This window comes from Conger conger, chromosome 2 (genome assembly GCF_963514075.1).
Source record: "Conger conger chromosome 2, fConCon1.1, whole genome shotgun sequence".
In the NCBI taxonomy this organism is placed as follows: domain Eukaryota; kingdom Metazoa; phylum Chordata; class Actinopteri; order Anguilliformes; family Congridae; genus Conger; species Conger conger.
Window position 1 is genome coordinate 6,809,279 of NC_083761.1, and position 20,000 is coordinate 6,829,278.

The 20,000-nt window shown below is 50.7% G+C and overlaps 1 protein-coding gene across 1 annotated transcript in view; it reads right to left on the reverse strand.

Moving 5' to 3' along the window:
• LOC133121938 (heterogeneous nuclear ribonucleoprotein L-like) overlaps positions 1-20,000 on the reverse strand; it is a 70,055-nt gene that overhangs the window by 18,280 nt on the left and 31,775 nt on the right. The window contains 5 exon segments of the mRNA XM_061231523.1: positions 5,456-5,528; positions 7,643-7,739; positions 8,959-9,044; positions 12,949-13,186; positions 15,372-15,490. Coding sequence (XP_061087507.1) covers positions 5,456-5,528; positions 7,643-7,739; positions 8,959-9,044; positions 12,949-13,186; positions 15,372-15,490 — 613 coding nt within the window.

Genomic DNA, 20,000 nt, shown 5'->3' on the forward strand with positions numbered 1-20,000 from the left:
CCACTGGACTCTATTCATGTTTGACAGCAAATTTCAAATATGTCCTCTCATATATTGACGTTCAATCCATGCTACATATGTGTTATGATTTTTTTCCCCCCCCCTAGCACACAGACGAAGATATATATGTTTTTTATTTCCCCGATGCAACCCTCGGGTTCAAAACAACGGCGTTGCCTGTTAACTTGGGCTGGTTTCACCGTTAGCTGACTGCCAACCGTTTGCTTTTGGAGTCTGTGGGTGAGTGAGAAGCCTCTCCTCGGGCAAGTGCCTCTAACTTGCTGCACTTGCAGAAAGCTAGCGCTAATCGCTACCGGCGGAGCAGTTAGGGGTCGGGAAGAAAGGCTTCGAGGTCTCGTTGCGCTTGGGAGGTTAGGCGTCGTATTAAGAGAGAATGTGATTAACGGTATGATGGCGTGACTTCGCCGTGCCGTTGGCGTACCGACAAGGACCGCCAGAGACTGGCGCCCCCTTCAAATTCGGTCTCTCGGTTCCCTCTGCCTCAGCTGATATGCGTGCTGAGCGTTTTTCAACAAAATGGCTGCCGGGCCTCACCTGGAGGGGGTCTGCACCGCACATCGCTGGGGGCTAAAATGAGTTCTCCTCCGTCACTGTAAAGTTACTTTTAGATCGTAAGGTGAGAGGTGCCATGTACGTGGTGTGCAACTGAGGTTGTAGCTTTCAAACGTTTCAAACTAAGCAGCACATTCTCCAACCAGGGGAACTAACGATACTCCCCACTGCTTCTCTGGTGCTGATGCCACTGTCTAACGGATGTTCGTTCACACACTGGTCTCTGCACAAAGGCTAACCTTTATTTGTCTTATATTTCTTCTTCTTATTATTATTATTACCATCATTATTGAGCAGCAGGCTTTTTTTGTTTTTGTTGGATAGATCCGCCATCGTTTGGAATGATCCGGAGCAATCATCGAACACCTGCCCGTTTTTCAGAGGAAATCGGTGCTGTGGAATAACACCCCCCCCCCCCACACACACACACACACACACGCCGGCTGAAAACACTCTGTCTCTCAGCAGGGGGGCAGAAGCTCCTCCCGTCCCACTGTGAGACAAATTCAGCGGCTTTCCGCGGAAGATTCCGGATAATCCCCCCGCCATTTTCCGCGATAAAGAAACACACAGGGGATGAGAGAACGGAAAATGGTGAATTGGCACAGTGTCTCTGGGGACGCTAGTCAATCTATCGATCAAAACTTTACTTATAAAGCACTTTTCATGCGATCGAATGCAGCACAAAGTGCTTCACATAATACAACATATAAAATATATATTTTTTTGGTGTAGTATTTGGTATAGTTTTTTTTTTTCCCTTTCCCTCTCCTGCTACACTGCGCTGTAGGGCACAGCTGTATAACGGGTAGGGCTCTAGCAGAGGTTGCCAGTTTGATTCCCAGGTGGGGCACTGCGGTTTTTCCCTTGAGGAAGGCACTTGACCTGAATTGCTTCAGTGCGCTGTATACACAACTGTATAAAAGGACACCGTGTTACTGTGAACAAGAGTGTCTGGTAAATTCCAGAAATATAATGAAGAGCACAGAAGGTGTGTGTGTGTGTGTGTGAGAGAGCGTGTGTGTGTGTGTGTGTGTGTGTGTGTGAGAGAGAGAGCGTGTGTGTGTGTGTGTGTGTGAGAGAGAGAGAGAGCGTGTGTGTGGGTGGCAGAGTGTGTGTGTGTGTGTGAGAGAGAGAGAGTGACTGTGTGTGTGGGTGTGTGAGAGAGAGAGCGTGTGTGTGGGTGGCAGAGTGTGTGTGTGTGAGAGAGAGAGAGAGAGACTGTGTGTGTGGGTGTGTGAGAGAGAGAGAGAGCGTGTGTGTGTGTGGCAGAGTGTGTGTGTGTGAGAGAGAGAGAGTGACTGTGTGTGGGTGTGTGTGAGAGAACAGCGCAGTGATGAACTCACTTGGGTTATCCGGGGGGGGGGGGGGGGTAGGGAGGTAGTTCAGCCCACTGTTGGCTCTTTGTAAAACATCAAAAGCGTACATTTCTGTGCATCCAACACGAGCCTATGTCCCGGTCAGCATCCGTACTGTGCATCGTAAATATTATAAACAGCAGCGATGTACACTCAGTGAGCACTTTATTAGGTATTTAATAGACTTATTTTTTTAGACTAATTGGTCTTCTGCTGCTGTAGCCGATCAACTTAGAGATCTGAAGTGTTGTGTGTTCAGAGATGCTCTTCTGTATTCCACTGGTGTAACGTGCGGTTATTTGTGTAACTGTCACCTTCCTGTCAGCTTTGACCAGTCTGGCCCTTCTCCTCTGACCTATTTCATCAACGCCTTTTTGCCTGCAGAACTGCTGCTCACTGTATGTTTTCACACCATTCTCTGCTGCCTCTGGAGACTGTTGTGCACGAGAACCCCAGGAGATCAGCGGTTTCTGAGATACTCAAACCACCCTCCCTGACATCAGCAAACATCCCAGGGTCAAAGTCACTTAGATCACATTTCTTCCCCATTCTGACATTTGTTCTGGAAAAACAGCTCAACCTCTTGACCACGTCAGCATGCGTGTATGCCTTTAGCTGCTCCCACACGATTGGCCGATTAAATATTTGCATTAACAAGCTGGTGTACAGGTCTACCTAATAAAGTGGTCACTGGGTGTATATTCTTGGTTAAATAGGAAGTAGGAAAAATGTCTATCTGTTAATTTTTTTTAACAGCCAAGGAGTCCAGGTGTGCCCTAAAACCGAGGGGTGTGTTTTTGGGGGCTTTGTGCACCCCCCACCGCCCTGTTCCTCGAGGCTACACGAAAGTCTCAGGATGACAGAGTGTTGAATAAATAATGGCTCTGCAGGGGGGAAACTCATTTTCCGAGGCCAATTTCCCGCACACCCGGACACGTTCTAACGAGCTTTCACTTTCACCCAAATATTGAACGATCCTGTCTTCGGAGAGGACCCCCGCCTCCCCCTAACACCAAATACTTCCCCACCCCAGATACCACCCCCCCCTCCCCCCCCCCAGCAACAGACCACTGTGGTGACTGCACTCAATCCTATGAGCCTCCATTAACATTTTGCTTTTTGCATCAACAGTGATATGTTTTTTTTTTTTCTTTTCTGCTACAGCATTTCTACAACAGGCATTTTTTGCGACCGTCAAATTTCCCAGTCCAAGTCCACGCCCCCATGTCAAAGTCAAGGTCGAAGTCAAGGTCAGCGGCCGGGGACGGGAGCCTCAGATCCGACCCTTATCGATTCCGGAAGTTTCGCGCGGCTGTTGTGACAGGCATTCGGGTTAAGCCTCTTCGTCCGTCACTCGTGAGGCAATAACGCCCTCCTGTTTTATAACTGCGAGACCGGGAGATACTTCAGACTCATTAAAAATAATTACGCTCACCGCGATCGAGTAACGTTGGCCAAGTAGCAACAGGCCAGATCAGAGATTAAACTTCTCAGTAACGTGGGCCAAGTAGCTACAGACCAGATCAGGGTTGTCATTTCTCTTTTTCGCTCAGAATGCGCCACATTAATTAAACGCCCTCAGTGGACTTGCAGTGTTGATCCGTACGGGAGACCATTATGAGCTTAAGTCTATAGTGGCGTGTTAGTTCGCTCCAAAGGGCTTTGGCTAACGGAAAGGAAAGCTCACAGCGAGGGCAGCCCGTGATTAAACTCCAGGGCTTTTGTGATTAGGCTCCGTTTCCGTAGCGCCGGTTACCGTGAGAACGGGGCGGACTCGGAAAAAAACGGGATGAAAAGCCATCTCTTTTTTTTTTCTCCGCCCCCCCCACCAGTCCAGCGTGAGTTCTGGACCGGCTCCAGAATCGACAGATCGGATCTGCGGCCGCCGGGGGGTTGGGGGGGGGGGGGGGGGGGGGACCCGGTGTCGGACGGGAATTCTGTTCGGCAAACACAATATTCCAGGCCACATTATTCCGTAAACAGAAGATGGCAGTGCTGATAGAGAGGGCCGGCAGCTGTGTCGAATGAAAGTCTGCAGAAATCGACCGGCCCCTTGGGAAGGGAGGGGGTGTCACACAAACGCACAGTCCTGGTACACGAGAAGGAAGGGGGGAAGGCAGGTGGTTTCAGGGGAGACTATGGCAGACTTTTTCATTTGTATTTTTTTGGGGGGGGGGGGGGGCATCGGGGGTTTGGGGACAGACTGGGATCAAATGCATAATTGTTTTGGATTCAAGTACTTCCATATGGCTTACTGAGCTTGTCTGGTGTATTGGAACCTACATGAAATACTCTCCCCAAAAGGTGCAAACCCTGCCCTCTTGGTCGGCTCAATTGCACCAGGCATGATCAATCGAGCACAGAAAAATATTTGAATCCAAAACAATGACGTATTTGACCCTGGTCTGGGTGGGGGGGGTCGGGGTGGGTGGTTGGGGGGGCATGCAGTAAGGATGGGGAGTCAGGTCTGGAAGTGGGGTCTCTCTGAACATTTCTTTTTTTGAGGAGGGGGGGGAAGGTGGGGGGGGGGGGGGGGGGCAATTTGCAATGGTGAGTCTGTCTGTCTGTCTTTCTGTCTGTCTGTCTGTCTGTCTCTGTTTCCCCCTGGTGGAGGGGGGCGGTGCAGGCGTACAGGTCTGAGAGTGCGTTGATTGGAGAAGGACTCTCTCGCTCGCTCGCTGTGCCGATGGTGGTGGTTGGTGATGGTGCTGTTGGCTTGACTGCAGGTCTGCGGTCCGCCTCCACTCCGGTCCTTTAGGGGGCGCTAGAGCGTCGTCTCGGCCGCTCTCAGCGCTCGTGCAATGCAAGGGGGGGTGCGGGTTGGGGGTAGGATGGGGGAGGGGGGGGGGGGGGGGGCAGCAACGATGTGCATCTCTGGTGTTTTTTTAATTTCATTTCTAATAACTTTTCAATTTACCGGCAAATCTGCAGACTGCAGTTCTACCGCGAGCGGAATTTTTTTTTCCCCCCGATTTGTTTTGTTTCTTTTTCCCTTTTTAAAAAGCGAAAACCCGACGCAGAGGTGACTTGCGCGTGTGTGTGTGTGTAATTGCCTCAATTTTCCTCTGACGCAGGCGAAGCCTGGAACAAACAATCAGACTCAACCAGACGGGCTTGCTTAAAAAAAAAAAAAAAATAATAAAAAAAAAAGAAGAAAATATTCACTCGAAAAAAATCTTTGAAGGGTAAACTGAGAGCGGGAGGAAAAAAAAACCCCCCAAAAAAAACGCATTTTCATGCGAAGCGCACGCTTGGATCCGGGCGCGGAGCGCTGAGGGGCTCCGCGCCCGGCTCGGCTGCGTCAGAGAGAGGAGCGCTATTCAGACGGAGGAGCGCTAGTCAGATCAGACAGGTGCTCCACCTGCAGGCCCCCCCCCACACACACACACGCACGCGCACGCACGGCGTAAGACGTGACGGCTCTCTTTAAGGTTTAACGAATCGAAACGCGGCGAAATGCACACGGAGGCGGCCCCCCCCCCCGGGGGGGGGAGGAAGACGTGGCGTGACGGCGCTCTGCTCACCTCGTCTGACCAGGTAGGGCTTGGTGTAGTCCCAGCTGTCGTTGTCGTTCCGGATGACGTTCAGGCGCGTGGGCTGAGGGTGGGGCGGAACACAACACAACACCGTCGACCGTTTTGACCACATCCTGCGGGACACGCTCTCGCCGAACGAAAGCCGTCGAAAGGCCGTGAACTGCTGGCGTTCTGCCCGCTCTTTACCCGGGAGTCAGGGTGTTAATATAGTCTGGCACCATCGGCCATTTTGACCACATCCTGCGGGACACGCTCTCAGAATGAAAGGTATGAAAAATGCCTAAAAGGGTTACAAATGCTTGTCGCCGGCGTGGTACCCTATAGGTACATAAAACTGGAAACTCTAGAATGGGCTGAAACTGGTATTGTGTACCGCTATGACTATCTATTTCTGCTACCCTTTCTCCTAAGTTCCCCCCCCCCCCCGCTTAAGAAAAAAGGTATAGCTTAGGTGTGCAGAGCCCTTACACTCTCAGGAATAAAGGTACAAAAAGTGGCTAACAAGGTACCCTATAGGTACATAAAATATAACTAATTTGTACCCTTGCTTGGAAAACGTCGTCGTTTGTACCCAAGAGAACACGGCTGTACTTTCAGGGTACATTTTGGAAAAATGTTATCCTTGAAGAACAAAAGCTCCACCTCCACTGTCACTTTATTTCTGAGAGCGTACGCCAGACTCAGATTCTTGTTATTACCGTCAAAGTGCCTGTCTGTCTCCCTGTGGAGTCTCCCAGTGCATGTCTTTGGAGGTTTGTGCACCGACTGCTACTCCTGGATGTAAATCCGATGCTTGGCTTAGTCTCGGCTTTCATGTCTAAACATTACACTACAGCCCGACCGCTGTGCAGATCATCCTGTGGCTACACTGGGGGCCTGAACCACCAACTTTCCAAGGTCCCAATTATGTTCACTTATGACTGGCTGCGCCCTGTACACCTTTAGGGGTACTGCTTAGGCATGGGTATCTGCATCCACTGCACCTCTTTATCGTATTTCTCGTAATCACACCTCATATGACTTGCCAGAACTTAATAGACTTAGCCGATGCTTACCATGTGAACTAGACTTGATGTTCATGGCTACGGATAACTGATCACTGTTAGCAGGGATCTGCAACTGAACTCACGGTCCTCAAATGCTGAGAACTGCTGCTTTTCCACCCTCCCTTTACCTGGGAGTCAGGTGTGAGGACAGTCTGGCCAATCAGAAGCAGTAATTACCCAAGAGAAAAGAGGGCCAGAATTCATGATCCCTACTTCACTTGTTTTCTGTAGTTCTTACAATGACCTTGAGTGAGTGTGTGTGTCTGTGTGTGCGTGCGAGTGTGTATGCCTGACTGAGTGTGTGTGTGTGTGCGTGCGAGTGTGTGTGCGTGTGTGACTGACTGAGTGAGTGTGTGCGTGTGTGTGCGTGCGAGTGTGTGTGTGTGTGTGTGCCTGACTGAGTGTGTGTGTGTGTGTGTGTGTGTGAGTGTATGTGCATGCGGGTGTGCGTGACTGAGTGAATGTGTGTGTGTGTGTGTGTGTGTGTGTGTGTGAGTGAGTGTGTGTGTGAGAGTGTGTGTGTGTGTATGCGTGTGTGTGTGTGTGTGTGTGTTTGAGAGTGTGTGTGTGCGGGTGTGTGTGTGAGTGTGTGTGAGAGTGTGTGTGTGCGGGTGTGTGTGTGTGTGCGCGTGCAGGTGTGTGTGTGAGTGTGTGTGTGTGTGTGCGCGTGCAGGTGTGTGCGTGTGTGTGTGTGTGCGCGTGCAGGTGTGTGTGCGTGTGAGTGTGTGTGTGAGTGTGTGTGAGTGTGTGTGTGTGTGAGTGTGCAGGTGTGTGTGTGTGTGTGTGTGAGTGTGCGTGCAGGTGTGTGAGTGTGTGTGTGAGTGTGTGTGTGCGTGTGCAGGTGTGTGTGAGTGTGTGTGTGTGTATGAGTTTGTGTGTGTGCAGGTGTGTGTGTGTGTGTGTGTGTGTGAGCGTGCAGGTGTGTGTGTGAGTGTGTGTGTGCGCGTGCAGGTGTGTGTGTGTGTGAGTGTGTGTGTGTGTGTGTCTGTGTGTGTGTGTGCAGGTGTGTGTGTTTGAGTGTGAGTGTGTGTGTGTGCAGGTGTGTGTGCGTGCGTGTGTGAGTGTGTGCGTGCACGTGCAGGTGTGTGTGTGAGTGAGTGTGTGTGTGTGTGTGAGCGGCCGTATTTACCCGGGCGTATTCGATCTTCAGGGTGCAGCAGCCGGCGTAAATATCCGCCCCGTTCAGCGCCGCTTTGGCCTTCTGGGCGTTCTGCACGGTTTCAAACGTGGACGCGGTTAAGGAAGAACGGGAACACCTGTCCTCATACTGAGCCCCGAACCCCTTCAGCACCGCCCTCCTTTCTGAACACAACCATAAAACGGTTACTATTCTGGAACCCTTTCGACCGCAGGGACAATCCTGGTCTGTTCTGAAAGGTGAAACCTTGGAGGTTTGTTGTCCGAGAGTCAGAAGTACTCTAAACAGACCAGCAGGGCGGCGCTAGTGAGCGGTGACGAGTCACGGTCTTACCCACCTGACTGAACGACCCCCACCCCGTGTGTTTGACCCCCACCCTGTGTGTTTGACCCCCACCCTGTGTGTTTGACCCCCACCCCGTGTGTTTGGGTCCCGGGCGGACAGGTTGTATGCCGTCTAACCCTTTTGCAAGGTGCTTAAAAAAAAATCACCTCAGGAAAATAATATCCAGCTGTGAGAATCGGATAAAAAAAAATAAAAGCCCGGTGTGGCTGTCAGCGGTGGACGTGGGGCAAGATAAAGGCTGCTCGCTAAACGCTCGAAAAGGGCCGTAATGGCTGCTGACACCCCATCACAGACAGGTGTTGTCAGACAATTTATTTCAGTTAAACTGCTCAAACCCACTGACGGCTGTCGGGACAGGCCTACGCACACACGGACACACACTCGCACAAACTCACACAGAAACACACGTACACGCACAGACGCAAGGAAACACACACACGCACATAATCACAGAAATACACACACACACACTCACACAGAAACATACACACAGACACGCACAGACACAGGAAAACAAACACACACACAGATAATCACAGAAATACACACACACAAACTCACACAGAAACACACACACAGACACGCACAGACACAGGAAAACATACACACACACAGATAATCACAGAAATACACACACACACACATAATCATAGAAATACACTCACACACACACAAACACACACACATAGAAGCACACACACAAACACAAACACACACATAATCACACAAACACACACACAGGGTGAGGAATATTCCCGGCCTTGCAGCGAAAGGAAACGATCCTCTGTCGAGCGTTTAATGGCACCTTACCGATTCATGCCTTTAACAAGTGTTCAGAGCCCAGCAACACCTTCTCTGCTGTGGACTAATAAACCTGATCTTACCTCACCCATCCAAGGCACACGCTGCCAATCAAATCTAACTCCAACCGCCCACAGTACACGCAGCCAACGAAAGGATATTCCACCATGGCCTGGATGCCGTTGCGCTTGAAGATGACGATGCGTAGCACGTTACCGATGGGGTTACACACCGTGTACAACACATCCTACCGAAGAGAGGAGAGAGAGAGAGAGAGAGAGAGAGAGAGACAAATGCGTTACTGATGCACACACAAAAGATTGCAATCAAAAACGCTAATCTCTTTACCGATTCATCGATAAACACCGGCAGTTCTCTCTTTCATCACGGCCTCCCAGGTACTCTATTTTTTCACGGCTATTAAGACGGTTGCCGAACGACTCGCGTGATAAATAAATATGAGGGGGCGCCCGAGAATTAGCGCGGTGCTCAGCCGACCCTTTCCGAGGAGAGATTAGGGGGGCGCGAAACGCGACGCCTCCGCCAGCCGAGGTGTAATTGCTGTTTAAAAGCGCGAACTCTGCGTTCGGTCGCAGGAAGGCGGCCGGGGTTTCCGCAGTCACTCACTATGTTGAAGAGGATGGGGGGAGGAGGAGAGGAAAGTCGAGACCGGAATATCGAGATTGACGCGGGAGATGGAAGAGGCGGGTGCGTGCGGTTTGACAGCTGCGGTCGGGCCGCAGGAGCGCGAGATCGCTGACGTTTAACGTCACGCGGACACAACACAAACGACGGAGGGGCTTTCGACCGCCCGGGGGTTCTCATCGACGGGCGGGGAGAGGAGAGACGCCGCCACCAGGCGAGCTGGCCCGTTTTCTGTGGACATTAAAGTCGCCCCCCCACCTCCCCGGGTCGTGGGTGTGTGAGCAGTGATCCTCGTTGCGCTCGGCTTCCTCGTTAGTGCTCAGTGGAGCCGTCTCCCCCTCTCTCCTCAATCCATCTCACCCCACAGCTGCTCCGTAATTACAACCAAACCCAGCTCTCCTGGTGCCTCCGTTTTTACGAGGTGGTACACAATACTATATGAACAGACAAGACTATTATTATTATTATTACTATTATTAGTAGTAGTATTCATACTATATTAGCAGTAGTAGCAGTGGTAATATGAGTATTTATTGTATTATTACTATTATTATTAGTATTAGTAGTAATAGCATTAGTACTGTATTAGTAGTAGAGTAATAGTAACAGTAGTTTGTATTATTATGCGTGATTATAATAATTATGATGACAACAGTGACAGTTCTGAAATGTTTGCTGTATGAAAACAACCAAATGTGCTTGCCACAGAGCAGGGTTAAATAATTATTTGAAACACATTGCAGTAAAATGTGAAACATTTCCAACGAACCATGGATAATTTGAACCGTAGACACTACGAGTCAAAATACTTCAAGAAAGAGACCCTTAGTTTCAATAACACTGACAGCAACATTCATATTACTGTATGTCTCGGTCAGTCACGTCTTCTGTTGAAAATTACCCAGTGTTTGCTGGAAATGTTTTAAACCTTTACTGACATGTAAAGAGTTCGTGTATCTCAGAAATGGATCTGTGTTCTCTCAGAAATAAAGGTGTGAAAAGTGCCTAAAAAGGTACAAATGCTTGTCGTTGGGGCGGTGCCCTATAGGTACATAAAATTATCCGCATAGCCAACAATATATAATTCATTTTTACCTCTTGCGCTTGGAAAACGTACTCATTTGTACCCAAAGAGAACATTACTGTACGTGCAGGGTACATTTGGGAAATTTGATCCTTGAAGAACAAAAAAGGACCTCCGCTATTTCTGAGAGAGTAGGTCTGTAGGTCGTTTGTCCTTTGTGCGGTTTGATGGGTTTGCTAATCACCGGGTTTCTACAGAGAATCTGCAGGATCTTTACCGCCCGCCTGCCCCGGCTGTCTCATCGACCGCTTCGCCCCAAACTCAATACGGCTCCTCTCCGCAAGCGCACTCTTTCTCCGCATCTCGCTGCCACCGAAGGAAGAATTCCTTGAAGAGGAACACCGTGTTTTTCAGAGAGAGGGAAACAATGTCGAGAGACATAGGTTTTCTTTTTTTTCTTTTTTTTTACAAACCGCTGTGAAAAAGAAGTCCGTGCGCTTCGGGGCTTTGATAAAAAAAGCAGAAATAAAATCAAAAAACCGAAAGTACCGCCAGCGAAACAAAGATCAGCCCTGTTCTGCTTTCAGTAGAGGTGCTGCAGAGGGAGAGGGCTCCACGCTGACCCCCTCTCCTCTTCACAAACGGTCTCTTCTGCAGCTGCCGTCAGACAGAGCTGCCTGTTCCTCCGTCTCTGTCGGCTACAACGTGGTTGCGCTCTGACTCCCGGTTATCGTTAGCGGGTTCTACAGGTGGCTTGAGTGACAGCTCAGCTGTCTAGAGCAGGGGCTCAAATCTGGCCTTAAGCATGGTGATGGGGTCCAGTAGGTTCTAGGTTCTAACCGTAGTGATGGGGGTACAGGGGGTTGCAGGTTCTTACCCTAGTGATGGGGGTACAGGGGGTTGCAGGTTCTTACCCTAGTGATGGGGGTACAGGGGGTTGCAGGTTCTTACCCTAGTGATGGGGGTACAGGGGGTTGCAGGTTCTTACCCTAGTGATGGGGTACAGGGGGTTGCAGGTTCTTACCCTAGTGATGGGGGTGCAGGGGGGTTGCAGGTTCTTACCCTAGTGATGGGGGTACAGGGGGTTGCAGGTTCTTACCCTAGTGATGGGGGTACAGGGGGTTGCAGGTTCTTACCCTAGTGATGGGGGTACAGGGGGTTGCAGGTTCTTACCCTAGTGATGGGGGTACAGGGGGTTGCAGGTTCTTACCCTAGTGATGGGGCGCAGGGGGTTGCAGGTTCTTACCCTAGTGATGGGGCACAGGGGGTTGCAGGTTCTTACCCTAGTGATGGGGTGCAGGGGGTTGCAGGTTCTTACCCTAGTGATGGGGCACAGGGGGTTGCAGGTTCTTACCCTAGTGATGGGGTGCAGGGGGTTGCAGGTTCTTACCGTAGTGATGGGTTACAGGGGGTTGCAGGTTCTTACCCTAGTGATGGGGGTACAGGGGGTTGCAGGTTCTTACCCTAGTGATGGGGGTACAGGGGGTTGCAGGTTCTTACCCTAGTGATGGGGCACAGGGGGTTGCAGGTTCTTACCCTAGTGATGGGGCACAGGGGGTTGCAGGTTCTTACCCTAGTGATGGGGGTACAGGGGGTTGCAGGTTCTTACCCTAGTGATGGGGTGCAGGGGGTTGCAGGTTCTTACCCTAGTGATGGGGCACAGGGGGTTGCAGGTTCTTACCCTAGTGATGGGGTGCAGGGGGTTGCAGGTTCTTACCGTAGTGATGGGTTACAGGGGGTTGCAGGTTCTTACCCTAGTGATGGGGGTACAGGGGGTTGCAGGTTCTTACCCTAGTGATGGGGGTACAGGGGGTTGCAGGTTCTTACCCTAGTGATGGGGCACAGGGGGTTGCAGGTTCTTACCCTAGTGATGGGGCACAGGGGGTTGCAGGTTCTTACCCTAGTGATGGGGGTACAGGGGGTTGCAGGTTCTTACCCTAGTGATGGGGTGCAGGGGTTGCAGGTTCTTACCCTAGTGATGGGGGTACAGGGGGTTGCAGGTTCTTACCCTAGTGATGGGGTGCAGGGGGTTGCAGGTTCTTACCGTAGTGATGGGTTACAGGGGGTTGCAGGTTCTTACCCTAGTGATGGGGTACAGGGGGTTGCAGGTTCTAACCCTAGTGATGGGGTACAGGGGGTTGCAGGTTCTTACCCTAGTGATGGGGCACAGGGGGTTGCAGGTTCTTACCCTAGTGATGGGGCACAGGGGGTTGCAGGTTCTTACCCTAGTGATGGGGGTACAGGGGGTTGCAGGTTCTTACCCTAGTGATGGGGGTACAGGGGGTTGCAGGTTCTTACCCTAGTGATGGGGTGCAGGGGGTTGCAGGTTCTTACCCTAGTGATGGGGGTACAGGGGGTTGCAGGTTCTTACCCTAGTGATGGGGGTACAGGGGGTTGCAGGTTCTTACCCTAGTGATGGGGGTACAGGGGGTTGCAGGTTCTTACCCTAGTGATGGGGGTACAGGGGGTTGCAGGTTCTTACCGTAGTGATGGGGTACAGCGGGTTCTGGATGGAGAGCAGCAGCACCTTGTTGCCGCTGTTGGGGTCGTCAGAGTTGGTGGGGCGCGTGATCCTCTTGCTGGTGGAGTAGTTGAAGAAGGCCTGCTGCCCCGCGATGTAGACCGCCTCGCTGGCGCCGTACGACACGCACTTGTCAGCGCTCTCCACGCCCTCGAACTCCACCAGGGCCTGCCGCTTGAACGGCATCATCATCACGTAGCTGCCGTGGAAACGCAGAGTTCACCGGAGCGCCCGGAGCGCCACTCTCACATCGACACAGTGAAAACTCAAAAAAAGGAACCAAAAAAAAAAGAAAAAGGCTTATGGGATATAATGAGACGTTTTTTTTTTTTGATCAATTTCCTGAACTGGCTGAATTGAAACGGAACGGACACCCCCGGATCTGGCGTGTGGGAGGAGGATTACTGTGTACAGTTTGCCAAACTGCAGGTTTTCGCAACAGAAATAGGTTTTGCCGCTTTGGTGCGGAAGATAATGCGTTTGAACTGGAAGCCCCCGCACTCCCCCGGGAACTGTAAGTTAGTTCCTCAAGAACAAACGGGGGGGAGAACTGTCTGCCCTGAAGACGAAGCAGGATTACTGAGTTAGCCGGATAACTGCACTGAGTAAAACCCACAAAGTAGGTTTACTGAGTTAGCCGGATAACTGCACTGAGTAAAACTCACAAAGCAGGATTACTGAGTTAGCTGGATAACTGCACTGAGTAAAACCCACAAAGCAGGATTACTGAGTTAGCTGGATAACTGCACTGAGTAAAACCCACAAAGTAGGATTACTGAGTTAGCTGGATAACTGCACTGAGTAAACCCCACAAAGCAGGATCACTGAGTTAGCAGGATAACTGCACTGAGTAAACCCCACAAAGCAGGATCACTGAGTTAGCAGGATAACTGCACTGAGTAAACCCCACAAAGCAGGATCACTGAGTTAGCAGGATAACTGTGCTAGACTTCAAGATACAGGGCCCTGGTTGTTTAAAGACTGCACTGGAGCTGAGGGCCAATGGCAGCTTTCTCCACACGTTCATCTTTCAGCTGACGAAAGGGGCTAAAAAGACCTCAAATCTGTTCTCCACCGGACCAGTGGTGCCTCAGCCGTCCCACGCGTGCAAGAACTTAATAACTGCTTTGGCCTTTCAGAGAGAAGGGCCAAGGACCGATTATAGACCAGGCCAATGGGGCCAGTGACCACCAGGCCCTGGGACACTCCACTGTGAATGCAGAATGTATACGGACAGACAGATAGCACTTGAACCTGCGGCTAACCTGCAGTGCCCTCTGCCTTGCGCTACGAGGCACAAGTCCCGCGCCCTTACAACACAGACGCGAGTGTGTTGTAAGGACTGGTCCAAATCTAAAACTAGCAACATGCGAAGAATTAGCTAAACGCTAACACACCCTCCCCGGACCTACATCCCTGGGCGGGGTGTTAGCATCCCGCTAATTCTTCACATGTTGCTAGTTTTAGATTTGGACCAACGTTGTTTTTTTTTCTTATGGGTAACCACGCAGTTTGTTTGCTTCCTGCCGTCCCTTCCTGTGCCCAACCTGCCCCCCCCCCCAGCCCTGTCCCCCCCTCTCCCTGGAGATGATAAAATAGGAAAGAAAGAGGCAGAAAGGTAGAGCGGGAGATTAAATTAAGACCGAGATGGCAGGATAATTCCAGTGCGCTCCGTAATGGGCCCGGTTCCATTTGGAATATGATCTTGCGAGTCTGCTTCATTGAATTACAGCGCACTGAAAAAGGACATTTAAACAGTTAAAAAAAAAAGAAGGTAATTTGAAAATAAAATACTATTACACCACAACGTCTCCCTGTTTCATGCGCTGTTCTCGGAAGGGAACCACAGAAAGAGGAACTGTGACATGATTTACAGCGCCGTTTTCCTGCGGGGAGCATATCGTACACAATAAGCTGCATAAAGACCTGTCCTCACAAAGAAATATAACAATACAATTATAACGATAAACTGTAAATACATCATTTGAAAAATCGTTCAAACTCAAGTGGAGTCCACGACATCGACGAACGATATCGCTGGGATAACTTTCAGAGCGTTGTTTTCCAGCCGCATGAACGATAAAACACTGACAGCCAATCAAAATTCACCCGAATGTACAGGCGGTCACGTTCAAAATGGCAGTCGGCGTAGCGGAGCGGCTATTTACAGAACGTTATCGTTCATCAGTGCGGACGCTCAGATCGTTATCGTTATAGTTATTATTATCGTTATAGTTCTTGGTGTGGACGGGCTGTGTGTCTCTCTGGATAAGAGCGTCTCTTAAACGCCTGAATCTGACTGTAAATGCGACTCGAAGTGTGACCGCTCTCCCGAGCTCCTGAGATGGGGCGGGCGGGCGGGCGGGGCGGGGCGCGTTCATTACCAGATGGTGCCGAATTTCTCCAGGGCCTCCACCAGGTCGGCCTCCACCACGGACTCGCACAGGCCCCGGACGTGCACCACCGGGGAGGGGGCGATCCGATGGGCATCGTCTCCATTATCCTGTGGATGCCGGGAGAGAGGGAGAGAGAGAGAGAGAGAGAGAGGGAGAGAGCATTATTATTATTTTTATATAGGCTGCTCATTGTCATTAACACATTCCTCATGTCGTTACCACAGCCTTGTCTGTATTTCCATATTCCTGTTTCTGTGGGTGCACATTTACCGATGTACTTCACGCCAATATAGCATTTTGAGAGAGAGGGAAAGAGAGAAAGAGAGTGAGGGAGAGAGAGACAGAGGGAGGGGGACAGAGAGGAAGAGTGCGAGAGAGGGGAGAGAGAGGGAAGGAGAGAGAGAGAGAAGAGAGATGTGTTGCGATGTGAAAATATGATGTGAATGTGACATGGGGTCAGTAGCCATCACTGAGCTCCCAGTCAGCTCCATGATCCCAGCATGCATTGCAGGACTTCATTCTGACTGATTAGGGAGGCGCTGCTATTCCCCCCACGTCCACCCAGCCTGCCGTCTATTTATTCATTTATTTATGTGTGTGTGTGTGATATGTGAGTCTTGTGTATGAGTGTGTGTGTTTGGGTGAGTGTGTGTGTCTTTATGTGTGTGTGTGTGAGTGTTGGTGTGTCTATGGTTCTCTGTTTGTATGCATGTGTGTGTTTCTCCATTTGTATATATGTGTGCGTGCGTGTGTATGTGGATGGTTGTGTGTGTGTGCGTGCGTGTGTATGTATGTGGTTGTGTGTGCGTGCGTGTGTATGTGTGTGTACGTGTATGTGTGTGGTTGTGCGTGCGTGTGTATGTGTGTGTATGTGGATGTGTGTGGTTGTGTGTGCATGCGTGTGTATGTGTATGTGTGTGGTTGTGTGTGCATGCATGTGTATGTGTGTGTATGTGGATGTGTGTGGTTGTGTGTGCGTGCGTGTGTATGTGGATGTGTGTGGTTGTGTGTGTGCGTGCGTGTCTATGTGGATGTGTGTGGTTGTGTGTGTGCGTGCGTGTGTATGTGGATGTGTGTGGTTGTGTGTGTATGTGTGTGTATGTGTATGTGGATGTGTGTGTCCTCACACACACACACACACACACACACACACACACACACGTGTCCTTTCCCTCCTCAAGGTGACAGCTCCGATCAGGCTGTCTCCTCTCTCCCTGGGAGAGGCCTGCCATTAAGACAGAGCAGGAGGAGTAATACTCTGTGTGATATATTCAGTTCACTGACTGCGCGGGCACTCACAATCCCCCCTTCTCCCTCATCGGAAAACCGGGAGGCACCCGGGGACCGAACTTCATTTCCCATCTCCCGTAATCGCTCCGGAGAGCACCCACGTCGCCTGCCTCCGTCAGAGCTTCCCCCTCGAAAACAGCGAAGCTGCAATTTGTGCATTACATCCGCGCGAGGCGAAACTTCCCCCATCCCGCGCGCGCTGAACGCAAGGGGCGACGGGGTTCGCGAAACCGAATCACACATTCTCAGTTCACAGCAATTCAGGTGAGAGAGGAGTGAAACGAAACTAGCTAAAAAAGGAAAACACCCGCCGAAACGACTTTAAAATAAAGTCGACTGCTTTCGCTAATGCCAACAACGCTAGCCCCGGAATTGAGGACAATAGGATATCTACATACACCAAATGCGTCGCGGTTATCTGAATAATATAAATGATGCAGCTACGTACTGCACAGTGCATCTCGTGAAATTCCATTATACGGGCGCGATATAGACCGTACACAGCTGATACAGTGCAGAGCAGAATTAGACATTTTGGCCGTGTTTATTTCAGCTGTGCGTGACGTGTTTTTAACGAGGCTGTGGGAAGCACAGGCCTGGAGACTGATGAAGGGTGGGGGGCGGGGGGGGGCGGGACGCATCGTTGAGGGCTCCACACCGCATCATCTTCATCATCGTCATCGTCATCATCATCACGCGCTTCGCGTTTCACACACCGGGCAGCTCCACAGAGGTCTTCTCACTCTCCCTCCCTCCCTCTCTTCCTCTCTTCCCCCTGCTCTTTCTCCCTCCCTCCCTCTTTCCCTCTCTCTCTTCCTCCTTCTCTTTTTCCCCACTATCTCCCTCCCTCTCTCTTTTCACTCCTTGCCTCTCTCTTGCCCACTCTCTCTGTCCCTCCCTCCCTCTCTCCCTCCCTCTCTCTCTCCCACTCTCACCCTCCCTCTCTCTCTCTCCCACTGTCTCCCACCCTCTCTCTCTCTCGTGCACAGCTGAGAGGGGACAGGCATAAATAAGACAAACTTCCTGTTTGGAAGGTCACTGCATCGCCTGGCACACATGCATTGCCGACCACAGCCCCGCCCACCGAGCTGAAAGAGGCCCCTTCGCCCTCTTCTCACATTCGATTCAGATCGGAGATCCCTATTCTGCCTCACGCCGACAAGCCTGAATCATGTACTTCTTAATTACCAGACCTGCCCTTCACCTCAGAGAGAGGTCTGGCACTTCTGACGGAGAGGCAAACCCAACACTACCTGACAGACAGTGCACATTTAAAAAAACGGCAGTCGTTTAAATCGTTACTCATTTTTAAAAAAAGACCCTGGCAAAACAGCACTCGTTTAAAAACAGCACTCGTTTAAGATCAACTCCTTCCCTTACCCTTCTTCCCTGCGGCTAGAATCCCTCTCTAATGAGGTTCAGCAGATGCTAAACATCCTTCCAAACACTCACTGCCGTTCCTCCACTTTGCCGGGTTTTTTGTTTTTGTTTATTGACTTCTCCTTAGGAGATGTTTCTTTTTCTCCCCACTGAGTATTTTTAAACTGAGAAGGGTAAAGGAGCTCATTGTCTGCTTTATCGTTTTTTTCAGCGGAGGAGAAAAAAAAAAAAAGAGACAGAAACACACCGGCGGTCTCAGCGTCGCGCGCGGACGGAGCGCGTTCCCAGGGTCGGCGTCACAGACTGGAGGAGAAGACGGGGCCGAACGGCCGTCACGTCGCCCACTGACGGTCCACCGGCCTCGTGAAAAGCGATTTGAAGCCCGGGAAGTCAAGTTTACCGGCGTCGTACAGTTTGGAGCCAGAGACCGGGCGGTAGATGCGCTGACGTTTTCTTTGCTCAAAGGACAGATTCCTAACATCGACTTCTAGCTCCTAGAGGGCGCATTTAGCGTGTTAGAACGCCCTTAAAGATGGCGGGCCTCGACCGTCTTCCGGGTGAGGAGCAAGCAAAATAAAACAAATTGAAAAAGAATTGAAAAAGATTGAAAAGCAGTAAGTGACTTGAATGAGCCCCCAGTCACTAGGTTGTCGCTCGACGTGTCACTTCCTGTTTCCTGTCGCAGTTCTTCATCGCCCCTTACCACCGCATGTCAATTACCGCGCACAGGTCACCCGTCTCCATGGCAGCGGGGACGTGGTCGAATCTCGATACAGCTATTTCTGCGAGACTGCGGAGAAATAAGCCAAAACAAGAAACCGCAGACTATTCTATTTAACACACTAACACACTCTCAGAAATAAAGTGACAGTGGAGGTACATATTTGTTCTTCAAGGTTCAGAATGTAATGCTCTCTTTGGGTACAAGTGAGTACCTTTTCCAAGCAAACAAAGGTAAAATTGAATTATATATCGGCTAGGGGCACACCTTTATGCACGTATAACCTGTATAATCTGTTTCAGGATTTTGTGGCAACTTCTGCTCTTAATGATTTAATTAGGCTCAATCATGTCTAAATCTGATACGTGTATAAGCACCAGCTACAGTCACAGACTGCAGGTGTATCATAAAGATTTTACTGATCCAGTATAGAAGTGAACCAGTGTAGTTTATAGAGTGGTCATTACATTACATTAATGGCATTTGGCAGACGCTCTTATCCAGAGCGACGTACAACAAAGTGCATACCCATAACCAGGGATAAGTTCGCTGAAAGACCCTAGAGGGAAGTACAATTTCAACTGCCGTGACAATCCTCCCCTGGAGCAATGCAGGGTTAAGGGCCTCGCTCAAGGGCCCAACGGCTGTGCGGATCTTATTGTGGCTACACCGGGATTAGAACCACCGACCTTGCGTGTCCCAGTCATTTACATTAACCACTACGCTACAGGCCCTTGGTCAGAAAACTCAAATTGAGGTAAAAAGTTGGAACAAAAAACTAGCCCGTAGGCCGGCCCTCCGGGACCGGAGCTGCGCACCCCTGACCCATAGGGCACTGTCCCAGGGACAAGCGTTTGCACGGGTACTTTTTTAGTCCCTTTTCTCGCCTCTTACCCTTTCTGCGACATCCCCTGATAACCGGATTAAACACCGCGGCCGTCTCCGCCGTGCACTCAGCCGCCCTGACACGGAGGAGGAATACGAGCGCGCTCTTTAAACGTACGCGTGGGACTGTGCCCCTGTGCCGGCCGGCGGTTCTGCAGTCTCCACGGAAACAGAGACGCAGGACAGAGACACGTGTGTGTGTGTGGGGTGCCAGGTGCTCAGACATTTCCTGCCGTAGCGCTGTGTTTGTTGTTTTTGTTGGGTTTTTTTTTTTCACTTTCCCGAGTTGTCATACTAGGCCGTCAGCCTGCTGCGGATCTCATTTCGCAACACATCCTGCA